At 38.2% G+C, this 12577-nt stretch overlaps 1 protein-coding gene across 1 annotated transcript; it reads right to left on the bottom strand.

The window, feature by feature from the left end:
* Window positions 1-1763: 1763 nt before the first annotated feature.
* LOC107864040 (U1 small nuclear ribonucleoprotein A) lies at window positions 1764-11534 on the bottom strand. The gene is made up of 5 exons (XM_016710296.2): window positions 11250-11534; window positions 10989-11161; window positions 3132-3225; window positions 2748-2836; window positions 1764-2237 (listed from the first exon to the last, which is right to left on the bottom strand). The coding sequence occupies exons 1-5, from the start codon at window positions 11395-11397 to the stop codon at window positions 1944-1946; spliced, it is 798 nt and encodes a 265-aa protein (XP_016565782.1). The 5' UTR covers window positions 11398-11534; the 3' UTR covers window positions 1764-1943.
* Between the last annotated feature and the right edge of the window lie 1043 nt (window positions 11535-12577).

Genomic DNA, 12577 nt, shown 5'->3' with positions numbered 1-12577 from the left:
TATATAAGTCGGATCGATAATTGATCTGTCGGATTGATAATTGATCTGTCTATATATCTGTCAGATAAATAATAAACCTATCGAATTGATAATCAATCTATCTATATATCTATTGTCCTATCTGTCTCTGAAATGGGTCATCTCCCTAAATAAAAAAATTATGATTCATTTAATTAAAAAATAAACTTAAAAAGATCTATTTAACAAAGAGTGCCGTGAGTCCAAATTTTGACGGGTCGGGTTGTACATTATGTGGGCTTAAGAAGGAAAGTGTCCTACTATTCAAGTTTTTGCACCCTAGGAACTAAAATTAGGCATTTTGCGATACAATTTGTAGGTTCTGAAATGAAGTTTTGCCTTTATCAGTATAAGTTCAGTTGGAACTAAGCTTGCACTTAACAGTCTAACCTAGTGATTAATGAAGCGGTTGAGAACCACGAGGTCTTAAGTTTAAATTCCAACAAAGACAAAAATATTTCTCTCATCTATTCTAGTCTTAGTAGACAAAGTTACCTAGTGATTTGGACACATGGTTATCATCGCGATAATTAGTTTCAGGTAGAAAGCAACGAGTGAAGACTTGAGGTGCTTAAACACTAATTGTTTCAATAAATAGGTGATACAAACCGGATTACCCCAAAGATCTTAACTCAAGGTAATTGGCGATGTTTTAGAGATGAAAAGGAGTTTTTGTAACCCACCATGATGAGGATGGCGATGAAGGAATATTTCCCTTTAGGTAATGGCATTTAGGATCATTTTTTAGCCTATTAGCCATTTAGGGAACATAGAACAATTGAGATACTCTCCCTAGAGACTCATGAGCTAACTTGTGAGCTCGACAAAGGTTCAACCAAGTGAACAAGGGTCTGCTGGCTTAGACGCACACTCGTGGGGCGACTCTGTGTTCTGCAAGTTGAATGCAAGTTGTGTGGGCTATGTTTGGCTATGCCATATGACATAAGAAGGCGTGTTTAAGGAAGACGCTTGAGATCAAGGCCAAGGATTAAAGGTTATCCTACTCGAGCGAAGCAAAGGCCAAGTGCACATGCACGAGGCGACTGTCAAGCTTGAGAATATGACTGTGCACGTGATAGCGATGCTCAGGCCCAAGCAAGAGACAAGTATGTTTGTAGCCTTCCCTGCAAGTGCATATGGGCTAGATCCAACATATGAAGGTGCGCCATAAGAGTTGCTTATACATCGGTCATGTCAGTCGACAATGATAGAGCGGCACCAAAGGGGGCAAGCCTCTAAGGCAAGTTCCCCACAGGCACAAGAACGTGTTAAGGACCTGAGAAATGAGGAAGGCTAGTCTATAGCCAGGGAAACTATAGGCGCCACATGGGCATGCAGTGAAAAATAAGCCTGTGACAAAGGCGCCAAATACTTCAGCAATTTCTATAAATAGCCTTTTCCCGTTCTTCAAAGTTCAAATCAATTTTTCCACTTCATCCTCTTTTTTATTTTTGTTTCGTTGCGCCAGATCCAGATATTGGACAACCGGTTAAGTGTCACTGCTCAATTGGGCAATTCGTAGTCTTGTTTTCGTAAGAAACGGGCAACTTGTCAAAAACTAATTATCAGCTTAATTAAGTGTGCACAAAAATCCTCATAAATCTCGAAAGTCATTTGCGTACACTTGTTTCTCTCATCAACCATTAGCTCCTAGTTAGACTAAAGTTGAGAACTTTTTTCCTGTTTCGATACTTTCTTGAAAATGGTAAGTGGGCTATAGAAGCAAATCAAAATTACAAGGTGCATGAGGAAATTCATAAAAGCATAATATTCCAAACCAAAAAGGAGCTGTGGTACGGTGCTACTACACAACAAATACACGGGTAAATTTACCTATCCAAGGATCATAAGCTTAAAATTGCAACACCCAAATCCTAGTGAAAGATAATGTTAATTCTACAGACAGCTGCTAAAATATAGTCTATCTATTTCTTTGCATAAGTGATTAACATGGGATTGTCGGCGGTAATTTTGAATCCTTGCAGTGCTTGCATAGCAACAGTTGATTGCATCTCATCTCCATATTCTATGAAAGCAATTCCTGGCTTTGCTTCAACCATCCTAACTTCCTTGAAGCCTGGATATTGGCAGAAGAGCATTTGAAGCATCATTGGAGTAGACTGATGAGGTAGATTCTGCACAAAGAGTATGCTATTTGGAGGAGCAGGAGCCTCGGGTACTGCAGCTTTAGCTCCACCCATGTATGGCATCTGTGAGAACTGCAGCATTTGGCAAAGGGAAAAAAGTTTACGTTTTAGGAAGTTTCTTGTAAAAAGCATCTATAATCAGGAAGAAGCACTAAATTGACTACATTTTAACCTATGTGCACAAGAAGGGTATTCCCGTACCAAATTAAATCAGTGCCTCAAGATTCCACCAAAATGAAAGACAAATAGCAAGCTACTCAAGAACCCAGCTACAACTAATTAAACAAGATTTACACCAGAGATTTCTCTCCATCCTAATTCCAAGTACACAACTGCCACTTTCCATGCACCAAGGAGCACTTTCAAGTATTGCTCACGATTTCTTTCATCCCAAGAAATGTGTTGTATGATTAATTGGAAAAATTAGACATCTTTCAAAATTAATCTACATAACATCACCTGATTAACGTCGTGTAGTGCATAGTGACAGGACAAAAGATAATACAATCCCACTAATTCAATATATAAGGAGCAGAAAACAGAAACTCAACGAAGTCACTGAAAATAAGGGAAAATTCTTACAGGTGGTGCTGCACCATAAGCACCAGCATACGCAGGATTCAGACCCATTCCAGTTTGATTAGCATCTTGCTGGTCCTTTTTCTTTCTCCCTGCACGATCACAGTAAAAAATAGCTAAAAATTTTGCAATAGGCAGGTAAGTACTTTCTGCTGTTCTTTTTTATTTGGGGGGTGAGGGTGGGTTGTAAGGAGGGAGAACAGGGATGCTAATCACAGCCACAGAAGTTGGGAGTGTAAAATTTATCTCCCTATTACTATATATAGCTTAAAGTATACAGTATGCAGAAAATTTTGTGAAGTAACACATTTTAGCTGTATTGTCCAACCTTCTCTATGGGTTCAAACGTATATTGGAACTCGAAAATTTTCAAATGAAAGAACTTACCTTTATCATCTTGCCTCTTTCTTTTTTCTCTGGGAACAAAAGTGCCATCAGCTTTTGCTACAACATCAGATTTCGTCTTTGCATATTGTATTCTCTGACAGACGAATATGCTTATCAAAATAACAATGTAACCAATCTATAGTATACCAATAAAACATATAACAGTAGCTATCAAAATGGCGTTTTAAGACATAACTGAGGTAAAGAGGTTTAATTTAGGATCTAAAAAAGTGACTCCAGGTATGAAACCCCAACCTCATTAAGTATCTAAAAACAACATTAATTTTGCGTTGAGTAATCAACATATGAACATAGCATGCGCATGCAAGAACCACAAACAAAAGGTGGCCACCTAAACCCTGTAAAATGGTAGTTACTAGTTTCAGAAAAGAACCCGTAAAAATGGTAACATGTAAGTGTAGGAGTAGCGCTGCATTTAAACTCAAGTGACGAGTAGAATATGCATCTAGTACGACAACTGAAAGTGAAGGATGTATAATTTGCAAATTCCAGCTCACATGATGCTAAAGCAGCATGTATATTTCAGAATATCCTCATTTGAATGATGACAAAAACAATTTCCAGGTCGAAATATCTTTGACAAGGATTGTCTTAACCAATCTCTGAGATTAGGATATACAACAACTACAACATACCCAGTGTATATTCCCATAGAGTGGGGTCTGGGGAGGATAAAGTGTACGCAGTCCAGACCACTACCTCATACGAAGTAGAGAGACTAGGATATACAGTTGTTTATTGAATCAATTAAAAGTTCAAAGAAGATTATGACTGCAATTATCTATTCTGAGTCCATTCTCCCATCTATGAACTACTATATACATGAATATCAGACAAGAACAAAACGGAAGACATCTGACCGAGGATGCGAAAAACACATTGACAGAATGTGCTAAACTTGTATAGACGAAAAGACCTATAACCTCACATAATCAATTGGGACTTAGCTAGGACACAACACAACGAAAGCAATTATATAGAAAATACTCAACTATATGGAATAAGCATTAGTTGTTGCTGTTACTCTTCCATTAATAGACCTGTAATGGGAGTTGCACTGGAGTTGGTACGAGAAAAATGGGTTTTCCTAACCCATTGATGTCTCTAATTTGGGTCATCACATCATACGTTCTATATACATTTTGTAGAAAATGAAGACAGACGTCCGAAGGCAGATCCAAGAATTCATAGAGAGATGGCTAATTATAATAATATACCTGAGCTATTAAAACATAGAATCTTCTAAATCAACATAATTTTTATATCTCCTCCATCTACCTCCAAATAACAAGACTAAAATGGCTAACCTTGCCACTTGGTCATGCCGCATCTTAGCCTTATCCTCATTAGCTAAAGAACTAACTAATATGCCCTTATCAGTCAATCACTCTAACAGATCAAATATCTTGAATCAGAAGTGTTAAAATATCAAATATCTTAAATCAAAAGCGTGACAGGTTTGGTGACTATCAGGAGTTACCCAATCAGGTCAGAAACTTGTATCTAAGTACACAATAATTGTAATATTCAAGGAGCATCTAGTTTAGCAAAACTATTCTTTAACAACAAATTATTTAAGCTACTAGAAACTTAGACAAATAGGAAATACAAAGGATTCTTGTAGCCAATCCCAAATAATTTATGATCGAGACAACATTCTTTGCATGATAAATATTGTCTATTTGTTTGCTAGATTACGACAAACATGCTCCAACTCCTTTGAGGAATAATGAGGTAACAATTGAGATCGCTTCAAATCGGACATAAACTGGGAATTTTACCAAGCTATTCTAGTATATGCATACAAAATGTATTGAGGTTATGAAAAGAATCCAATCCCAAGGAAGTTGCAATGGACTATAATACCATATAAATCCTCACTATCCATATCTATTCAATTAAGCTAATCTACTAGTGTCACGACCCAAATTAGGACCATGCCCGCCACTAAGGAGGTTAGAACTCCAAAACAAGCCTCGTCGGTATTCTACGGTAAATCGGGCACAGTTCCCCCGACCAAAAACTTTTCCTATCTCAAATTCACAACATTACAAACCAATACCATCAACAACCCATTCGCAAGACTGGTGCACCCCATGGTGATACACCCGGTCTGCCTGTAATATACACATTCTTAGAGACCCATATTTCTTCTTTACGAACATGACTGGCGCACCCCATGGTGATACACTCGGTCCGATGAAAATCTTATCTAGAAAGTCCTGCAACTGTTGTTTAAGCACCTTTAACTCTGCTGGTGTCATACAAAATGGGGGTATAGATATTGGCATAGTGTCAGGTGCCAAATCAATACCTAAGTTTATCTCTCATACTAGAGGTAATCTTGGCAAATCCTCAGGAAATACATCATAAATTTCCTTACAACAGGTAGCTCCTCCAAATTAAGTGTTCCCTCTCTAACGTCACTTACCATAGCTAAGAAATCCATGCAACCTTTTTCCAATAGTCGTTGAGCCTTCATAAAAGATATAACTTCACCAACCTCTGGGATTTGACCCCTTTTTAATACCAAACTAAGTTCGTTGGGTATCTCAAACCAAACTATCTTTGCATGACGATCTACAATTAGCATAGCAAGGAGATAGCCAATCCATGCCCATCAAAGTCAATCATATCAAATACAGTCAAGTCAGCAAGAATATCCTACCTTCTATTATAATCTAGCAATCACGATACACATACTCAACTAACAAAGAATCTCCCACGAGAGTAGCAACAAGAAAAGGACAATTTAACATCTCTGGTTGTCTATCAAATCTCACAGCAAAGTACGAGGACACATAAGAGTGGGTAGAACCCGGATCAATCAAAGCATATGCATCAAATGAACAAAACGAAAGAATACCTGTAACCACTGCATTCGAGGCTTGAACCTCTTGTCTAGTAAGTACAATCTCTATTACCTCGACCTATATTTCTAGTACCTGTGGTATTATGAGTAGCCTAAAAGGTGCAGCTAACTGACCAAAACCTTGGCTAACATTTCTCGGAGAGAGAGGGCAATCCGATTACCCAACTGACCACACCGAAAACACTCTCCGGTCAAAACACGACACTGGCTCATATGTAATTTGCCGCAAGTCTAGTAGGATAGAGTAGCGACGTACATCTGCCCAGAACTACGATATCCATAAGATGCTAAAGACCCCTGAATATCTTGTCTAGAAGGTGGCTTGTATGCAGACTGTGAAACTGAATTTGTTTGTGTTTCCTGATTCCCCGCTCTACGATTTGCACTAAAGTCACCACTAAAAGATACCCCATCTTAGCCTTACGAACATCATAAGCTGCCTGCTCCACACGACCATTGTCCTCAATTTTTCTAGCAAGATCAATTGCTTCATAATAGGTTAAAACTTTCATCTGTGGAGCTACTGCATTATAGAGACGAGCAACCAGCCTATTAACAAACCTCTGGACTCGAGCTGCTTCAGTGGACACCACATACGGAGCATATCTAGCCAACTTGCAGAATTTGATATTATAAGTCAACACATCCATATCTGGAGTCTAAACCCGTGAATTTTGGTGATTTCAACTTTGGGAACTCCTGCAAAGATACCTCTTTGTTTCCAAACTTGTAAGTCTGTACAGTTGCCTGGAATTGTGGTTGTGGTTGTGCATAACTATGTTGACCAATCCCCTCTTGTCAATCTAGTTGGTCGACTAAGCCCTTTATGACTCTTTGTATGGAAGCAAGTGCCTCAGCAGTACCATGGAAGCAAGCCCTCTATGACTCTTTCAATGAGTTTTCTTAATTCAGTTAGTATCTCCGTTACCCAGTATGATTAATGTCAAATCAAATTGAATCAGTTGAATTCTCACTATGCTCAAGCCACATCAAACTTGTATAACTTAAACCCATCTAATTGTTGTATCGCAAAATTACAACTTACTCGTCACTGGAATAAATTTTTCAGAACCTCATGGTAAAACTAGAGAAAGATTTACCTTAATCCCAAAAAGGAATCTCTGATCAAACCCCTTTTTTTCTTCCTTGTCAATTGTTCACAAGAGGGTAGTACTGTTGAGGCACTTACTTCCATGCAAAGAGTCATAGAGGGCTTGGCCAACCAACTGGATAGACAAAAGGGGGTGGATCAACATAATTCTGCACAGCCACAGCCACAATTCCAGGCACATGTACAGACTTACAAGTTTGGAAACAAAGAGGTATCTTTGCAGGAGTTCCTGAAGTTGAAATCACTAAAATTCATAAGTTCAGATAGCTCAGTGGATCCTCACGAGTTTTTTGGATGGTACGCTCAAGGCACTGCGTGCGCTAGGATGTTCTAGTGAGAGCGTTGTGGAGCTTGCATCGTACAAATTGGAGGACATGGCAAACACATGGTATGATACATTATTGCTAGAAAGGCCTGCTAGAACAGTACCACTGACATGGGATGAGTTCACTCAGTTCCTCATGGATAACTTTCTTCCTGACAAACAGAAGCAGAAACATGCAGATCAATTTGCGAAATTAATCCAGACTCCAGATATGGATGTGTCGACTTATAATATCAAATTCTACAAGTTGGTTAGATATGCTCCGTACTTGGTGTCCACAGAAGCAACTCGAGTCCAGAGGTTTGTTAATGGGCAGGTTGCTCATCTCTATAATACAGTAGCCCCACAAATGAAAGTTTTAACCTATTATGAGGCAATTGATCTTGCTAGAAAAATTGAGTACAAAGGTCGTGTGGAGCGAGCAGCTTATGATGTTCGTAAGAAGGCTAAGATGGGGGATCTTTTAGTGGTGACTTAAGTGCAAATCGCAGAGTGAGAAATCAAAGAAAACAACAAGGCCATCAGACAGTGATAGATTCGGTTTCACAGTCTGCATACAAGCCACCTCCTAGACAAGGTACTCACGGGTCTTCAGCATCTTATGGATATCATAGTTCTGGGCAGAGGTACGCCACTACTCCATCCTGCCAGACTTGTGGCAAATCACATATGAACTAGTATCGTGTTTTGACTAGAGAGTGTTTTCGGTGTGGTCAGTTGGGCATCGCATCAGGGATTGCCCTCAGCCTTCGAGAAATGTTAGCCAAGGTTTTGGTCAGTTAGTTGCACCTTTTCAGGCTACTCATAATACCACAGGTACTGGAAATAGAGGTCGAAGTAATAAAGATCGTGTTGCTGGAAATCAGGCACAAGAAAATGTTGGTGGAAGCCAGTCGAGAGTTTTTGTATTTACTAGACAGAAGATTCAGGCCTCGAATGCAGTGCTTGCAGATATTTTTGTTGGTCTGTTCATTTGATGCATATGCTTTGATTGATCCGGGTTCTACCAACTCTTACGTGTCCTCATACTTTGCTGTGAGATTTGATAGACAACTAGAGATGTTAAATTGTCCTTTTCTTGTTGCTACTCCTGTGGGAGATCTTTGTTAGTTGAGTATGTGTATCATGATTGCCAGATTATAGTAGAAGGTAGGGATATTCTTGCTGACTTGACTGTACTAGATATGATTGACTTTGATGTATTGATGGGCATGGATTGGTTATCTCCTTGTTATGCTACTGTAGATTGTCATGCAAAGATAGTTTGGTTTGAGATACCCAACGAACCTAGTTTTGTATTAAAAGGGGGTCAAGTCCCAGAGGTTGGTAAAGTTATATCTTTTATGAAGGCTCAACGACAATTGAAAAAGGGTTGCATGGGTCTCTTAGCTATGATAAGTGATGTTAGAGAAGGAACACTTAATTTGGAGGAGCTACCTGTTGTAAGAAATTTTCTGATGTATTTTCTGAGGATTCGCCAAGATTACCTCCGACACGAGAGATAAACTTCGATATTGATTTGGCACCTGACACTATGCCAATATTTATAACCCATTTCGTATGGCACCAGCAGAGTTGAATGAGCTTAAACAATAGTTGCAGGACTTGCTAGATAAGAGTTTCATCAGACTGAGTGATCACTATTGGGGTGCACCAGTCTTGTTCGTAAAGAAAAAATATGGGCCTCTAAGAATGTGTATTGACTACAGGCAACTGAACAAGGTAACAATACGTAATAAGTATTTGTTGCCTCGTATAGATGAATTGTTTGATCAATTGCAAGAGGTTGTCCATTTTTCAAAGATTGATCTTCGATCTAGTTATTATCAGCTTAGAATCAGAGGGGAAGATATATCTAAGACAACATTCAAAACTCGATAAGGGCATTATGAGTTCCTTGTAATGCCTTTCAGGTAAACCAATGCTCCAGCTGCATTCATGGACTTGATGAATAGGGTGTTCAGGCCGTTTCTAGACAAATTTGTGAAAGTATTTATTAGTGATATGGGTATTACAACTAGCTTGCTTAAACTACAATGCCAAAAGCAATTCAATTCTTCTTTCCATATGGCGCAACTGATTTGAAGACCACAAGAACCCTCATCATTACTACTAACAGCTAAACCTCAGATATCCATCACATCCCTAAAGTCAATCAATGTGGTACTCCTTCTGTTACTACTTATTAGTTCATTCCAACAAAATGACATCTTTATATGTGGGAACAATAAACCTCAGATATCCATCACATCCCTAAAGTCAATCAATGTGGTACTCCTTCTGTTACTACTTATTAGTTCATTCCAACAAAATGACATCTTTATATGTGGGAACAATCTAATTTTAACTTCTCACTTCACTCTTAATGAAAAGCTTTATAGACACACAAGTGATATGACACGCGTAAGACCACAAGTTTCAAAAGTCTAACAATGACACAAATGTTATGGCATATTTAAGATTTTAAATCCATAAGTTTCAAAACTCTCCATTTCTTTCTTAAACTTCGTACCGAGTCAAATTGTGTCATATAAAATAAAACACAGGGAGTAGTAAGATCTCCCGTGAAAAATAGTATTCCCTAATTAAGCATAGGTAAGATGCCTAAATGCTTGAGCAATCAATATGTATCTAGGGTCATTTATGGGTTATGATACCTATCCTACAGATCATTAGTTTTTTCGATAAACATAGTCACATTAGAATAATTAATTTGCTTTAGTTCCACCTGTGCTCACAAACTATATTGAGTCCCAAGTCCATATAAAGATGAAGCATGCAGATTACGGTAGATTCACATCCAGCATAAAATTAACTACATTACGATGAATCAATCAATATAAACCTACATATAGCTGAACTCACTAGTTTGAGAGGTACAATTGAAGGGAAAAGGTGGAAATAGCCACTGTGGCAAATAATATAAGGAAAGTGAGACTGGGATTGTGCCTACATGTGAAGAGGAGGTGTGAATAAAGAGGTGTGAGAGGTTGGCTGTAGCAAGAGTTAAGAGAAGTAAAGGTAGGTCGAAGACGAACAGGGGAGGGGAGGTGATTAGACAGGACATGATCTTAGATAGCAAAGTATGGAGTTTGAGGATTAGGGTAGAAGATTAGTAGGTACTATAAGAGTTGTCGTACTTCCAATACTATAATTTAGGGATAGCGTAGTTTCTTTTCCTCTAATGTGTATTAATATCCGTTGCTACACTTATTTTGTACATCGCTATTTCATTGTCTACGTTTCTTTCTTACTTTCTTGTGCCGGTTACATTTCTTTTGAGCTGATGGTTTATCGAGAAGAGTCTCTCTTCTCTACTCCGCAAAGGTGGAAGTAAGGTCTGCTTACATCTTAACCTCCCCGGACCACACTCGTGGGATTACACTGGCTATGTTGTTGTAGTTGATGGATTGATAGTAAAATTAATTATTTATTATGTCCACTAGAAATGCAGCAAGACATGTTACGAGCTAAGTTCCAGTAATGAAAATTCTAAAACAACAACGATTTGAAACACAAAATGAGTACCATAGGTTTATCGTAGAAAGGAAAACCCTGCATCTGTCGAAGTGCATTGCTAGCAGAAGAAACTTCCTCAAACACTACCCACGCTTGTCCTTTATGCTTTAGGGTTTTGAATGCTAAAACCTCCAGTATCTTGCCAAACTGTGAGAACACAGCGTGCAGTGATTTCTTCAACTCTACAAAATTCATTCATTCCACACATCAACACATAGCGAAAAATGCATACAGTGATTTTCGCAAACATAGGAGACAAATTCGGAGTACCTTCTAGCTTGATTTTTTCATTGAGGTTGTTGATGTAAATAGTCACATTTGGTGGAACTTCGCCGGGGTTCGGAGTTGGGCTCGGAGTCGGGTTCGGGTTCGGGTTCGGGTTCGGGTTCGGGTTTGTATTTTGGTTCGCCTCCTCCATAGCTGCTGTTCAAAGCCTAGCTGCAAATTTCGCCGGTAGAAACTTGTAGTAGTAGTCGTTAATTTCTGCAGAGATTTTCGGGGACGAGTAGGGCTCCTAGTTGGGCTTGGACTAGATGAACGATTTGGGCTTGGACCACTGATGATTTAGGACCAGTTCGGCCATACAATAAGGGGTGTGCATCCTAGGTTCGGTTTATCGGTTTTCGATTTTTAAATATGCTATACCAATAACAAAACTAATAAGATATTTTTTATCGATTTTTGATTTATCGGTTTCAAGCCCTTAACGGTTCGGTTTTCGATTTAATCGATAAGAAAATACTCATAAAATAGAAATAATAGTAACTAACATGAAAAAAAAGTTAAATCTTAGTTGCAACCAAAAATCCTACATAATGTGTTTTAATTTACAAGAATTCTCAAGTTTTGACTAAATGTTGTTAGGAAAAATTAAGAGTTTGTATTATTGAAATAATAAGTTTATTAATTTGTAGAAATTAAAGAAATATATATATATTCTTATTGGGTTATCGGTTTAACCAATAACCCAATAAGAAAAAATCGAACCAATAACCCAATAAATTTTTTTATAAAATCATTAAAAACCCATTAACCCAATAACAATAAACCAATAACATTTTTATCGGTTCGATTTATCGGTTGGTTCGATAATTATATATCTCAACACACCCATAATCGGAAAAATGGTATCAGAAGCTAATTATGTATCTTTACAAATAAAAAAATGTATCTTTTATGGAATGTATTATGTATCTCTATGTCACGATCCAAAAATCGATAAGTCATGATGGCTTGCCGCGGTAAACCTTGACAAGTAAGCTTTCCACCCAAACTGATACATACGAAAAAAGACAGATATACCTCCAAGGTAAGGCTTTTAGAACGAAGCCGAACTACGTAGATATAATAAAAGCGGCAAGGATAAAATCAACACATGCAGCTATAACTCCCAAAACCTGATGTCAAAGGTGTTAGTTTATTTTGCACTTAGCTTTTGTGTTTGTTATATTGTTATCGGTTCTAAATCGGGGGTCTATCGGAAACAACCTCTCTACTTCACCTGAGGTAGTGGTATGGTCTGCATACACTCTACCCTCCCCAAACCTTACTATGTAGGAATAAACTAGGTATGTTGTTGTTGTTGTTGATTGTTGTTG

Source organism: Capsicum annuum, chromosome 3 (genome assembly GCF_002878395.1).
Source record: "Capsicum annuum cultivar UCD-10X-F1 chromosome 3, UCD10Xv1.1, whole genome shotgun sequence".
In the NCBI taxonomy this organism is placed as follows: Eukaryota; Viridiplantae; Streptophyta; class Magnoliopsida; order Solanales; family Solanaceae; genus Capsicum; species Capsicum annuum.
This window is presented reverse-complemented; position numbering and strand designations above follow the sequence as displayed.